At 35.5% G+C, this 3420-nt stretch overlaps 1 protein-coding gene across 1 annotated transcript; it reads left to right on the top strand.

Annotated features, from left to right (window-relative positions):
• Nucleotides 1-577: 577 nt before the first annotated feature.
• Nucleotides 578-2176, top strand: LOC137242880 (phospholipase A2 inhibitor beta-like). The gene has a single exon (XM_067770132.1). It carries the CDS (start codon nucleotides 606-608, stop codon nucleotides 2034-2036), a length of 1431 nt encoding a protein of 476 aa, XP_067626233.1. The 5' UTR covers nucleotides 578-605; the 3' UTR covers nucleotides 2037-2176.
• Nucleotides 2177-3420: the final 1244 nt, after the last annotated feature.

The raw sequence follows: 3420 nt of genomic DNA, 5'->3' as shown, positions 1-3420 counted from the left end.
GGTTGATAATGATTGGAAAATGTCGTCTGATATCAACTATAGTCTCAAGTTTTCAGGTTTAAAAATTATTATATAATGATGTTGGATATCAACTGGAGAAACGTGCTGTCTATTCATTTGTGAGTTATAAATATCTCAAAATCTATCCAAGCTTTATGAATAATTGGAGAATGATGTTGGAGATAAACTTGAGAATTATGAATTAAACAAAATTTTTCAAAGGGTCGATAGTGCTTGGAGAATAGCGTTGGATGTCAACTTCAGAACAAAATACTATATGCACACATATTCGTCGAAGGCTGGATAAATATTTGTGTCATATTTGTTGGGTAAAAAGCCAGCCCTTGCCGTATCTAAAAAGCCTACCCCAAAGATGGCTTTAAACTGTGACTGGAAAACTGCTCTGTATATAATTGGAGTTTAAATTTTTAACAGAGTTTAAGCAAACTTAGTTTAAGCTTAACTTAACCAAATACTGAAAAACCGGGCTTAAAAATACCAAAGAAATTTGGCAATGGCCTAAATTTAATTTAAATATTGCATAATATATAAATTTGGATTTCATTCATAAATCGGATGTCGAGCGTGTAGCACAAAGTAGAATCATGTCTGAGTTCATAAAAAATATTTTGTTGTTTTTATACATTTTAACAATTTTCTGGCACACCAATGACTGCGAATTTACAGCGGACACATGTAGGCAACTAAATTCCACCGAAAATGTAACTTGTTTCGAACTTTACGCACGCACAACCATTGCTTTCGCGAACGAAGAACATTTCAAAATCTACGTTTCATCAGATTATCAAACTTTTACAATTACTTGTAGCGGCTCTAAGGATGATGTATTGAATATCAGCTATAGTTTACCGAATATAACACTGGGCCAACTTGATGATATTGTCATAGATGGGTGCATACCTTTCGAATATATATTCGAACAGCTTGGTATAATCATAAACGCAACTTTGAAGTTGCAACGTGGTGTAACCGACACACCACTCGAGCGCAGTCAACTTGCCAGTTTAACGGCGCTATCCTCCTTTGTATTAAGTGGATTTGAAAGCATCAATGAGGATGTGCTTGCCGATTTTGAAAATTTAGAAACGCTTGAGTTGACGCGCTTCGAAGCGCCTATACCAGCTGGACTATTAGCGCCAATTGGCGAAAATTTAACAAAACTTCAAATGCGCGAGAATCGTATGAATATGTTGTCAGCTGGTATATTCGATCAACTAAAACGACTTGAAAGGCTCGATTTAAGCTTCAACGGATTAACCACTCTAACATCGTCTACATTTAAGCAGCTCTACAATCTCACCGACCTGGACTTAAGCAATAATCAAATCACGCACCTGCCAGCCAAAGCGTTTGAATCATTGCACAAACTAACGACTTTATATCTTTCCAACAATCGCCTAACACAACTGGAGCTAAGCACCTTTGCAACGCTCAGCAAATTGCAACATCTGCAAATAGAAAATAATGCACTTGACTTTGTCGCTAACCAAGCATGTCGCATCTTTGATGGGCTCACCAATTTGGAATATTTAGAGTTGAGCAATAACTTGTTAAGCGCATTTTGCCTGCCACACAACATGGGTGCCGTGCGCGTCAATGTTGCGCACAATCAAATAAGCGCGCTGCTGGTGCAAACAGGCGAGATTCAACCGGGTCAGCTGTCTAGTTTGAATGTGCGCAACAATCGCTTGCAATATTTGAATAATGTGGCTTTGCAGTATTTACATGATTCACAGGCGGAATTATCGTTGGCGCATAATCCTTGGAAATGTGATTGTGAGTCAGTGCTTTGGTTGAATTTTGTTAAATTAAATCATAAGCGTGTTGCTGATTTGCATGAGCTGAGCTGCGCTGTTGATGGCAGCACTATGGGTAAAGTGGTGCAATTGACCTCAAATGATGTATGTAAATTATCAGGTAAAGAAATTTATTACTTGGCGGCGATTGCTGCAGTGACGCTTTTGGCTGTGGTGGCGTTGATAGCGGCGTTTTTGTTTTGGCGCGCAGCCAAATAGAATTTGCGGAAGTGCACTGATATTGCAATGGCTAAGGCTACATCTCAGGATGCTGTTTCAGTGAAAGTTATGTATGTTGTTGTCATAAAAGGTGTTTTTGTAAAGAGTGCTATTATATTAAATAATAAAATAAGCTGCATAGTAAAGTTATGTATATTTTTTGTTTCTGCAGGCTGAAATTAAAAATCTAACAAGTAAGGAAGTGTAAGTTCGATCAAACCCGAACGTTTTATACCCAGCTGTGTCCTCTCGCATATATATATTTATCAGGCAAATATTTAAAGATAAATATTTCGATTATTAAATGATATAGAGCTGAAATATAAGACACATGCATATACAAATAGCGTCTATCTGGAGAGACTATGAAATAGTTACTGTCACTAAATCAATGATCTTAATTTCGTTAAAATTTATAGCTTTATTTTCAACTGCACTTTTTTGTGGAGAAATGAACTAAACCGGAACGGAACCGGACCATGTACATTTTTTTTGAATTTTTGTTCTTTTAGCTAAAAATTCGTAGATGTGAACCGCAAAGAAATAGCAAATTTCCTTTAGGTTTAACCATTAACCCAATGATAGACTGTGGCGTCTGGCGAGAAGAGAAGTCTTTATTTTCGTGAATAACTTTACTCCTACCCACCTGATCATGAACAGCTTTAGTGACTTTTTAAGTTTAGAGGTGCTCTTTATAATAATTCTGAAATCGATATTTTTTTTTTTATTTTTTCTTTTTTTATACCAAAGTTAATTATGTCACATTTTAGCGTTGTCGTCTTGCTAGACGAACATATTTTTTTGTGGATAAAGTTCAAAGTGTCAAATTTCGTCTCGTTAGATGACAACGCTAAGATGTGTTGAATTTATTCACCGCTAATTGGAGGGTTAAGCATATTTTTTTAGAAAGCCGGTGCTACCCTCAACCTATTTTGCTCAGACCTATACGTAAAACCAAACACCGTACTCCTGCCAAATTTTCAAAAGACATCAGCGGCTATCAAAACTTTTAAATAAGCGCGTTGCCATTCCCATTTACCAAAATTTTATCTTATTTAAATTTTGCGCTGTAAATTTATTCCAATCTGAAAGGTTCACCACATTAACTGTATTTGTTAATGCATAATAATATGATTCTCCCATTTTCGAAATTTCCGATATAAGCTGGAGGATTTCCAATTCCAATGTATTTAGAGTTCAGATAAGCTCCTCTACGGAAATTTGTGAAGATATCTAAATTGTTGTTAAAGTTTTCGAATTTTTTGAAAACGTTTTGAGAATGGTTTGCATTAAAATGCAGAAAATAAAAAAAAAAAAGAATTTAATTGGCGAAATTTGTTAAAAATTCCGACTACAATTATTTTTAACGATTTTATTTAGTTTG

Source organism: Eurosta solidaginis, chromosome 2, assembly GCF_040869045.1.
Source record: "Eurosta solidaginis isolate ZX-2024a chromosome 2, ASM4086904v1, whole genome shotgun sequence".
Lineage (NCBI taxonomy): Eukaryota > Metazoa > Arthropoda > Insecta > Diptera > Tephritidae > Eurosta > Eurosta solidaginis.
This window is presented reverse-complemented; position numbering and strand designations above follow the sequence as displayed.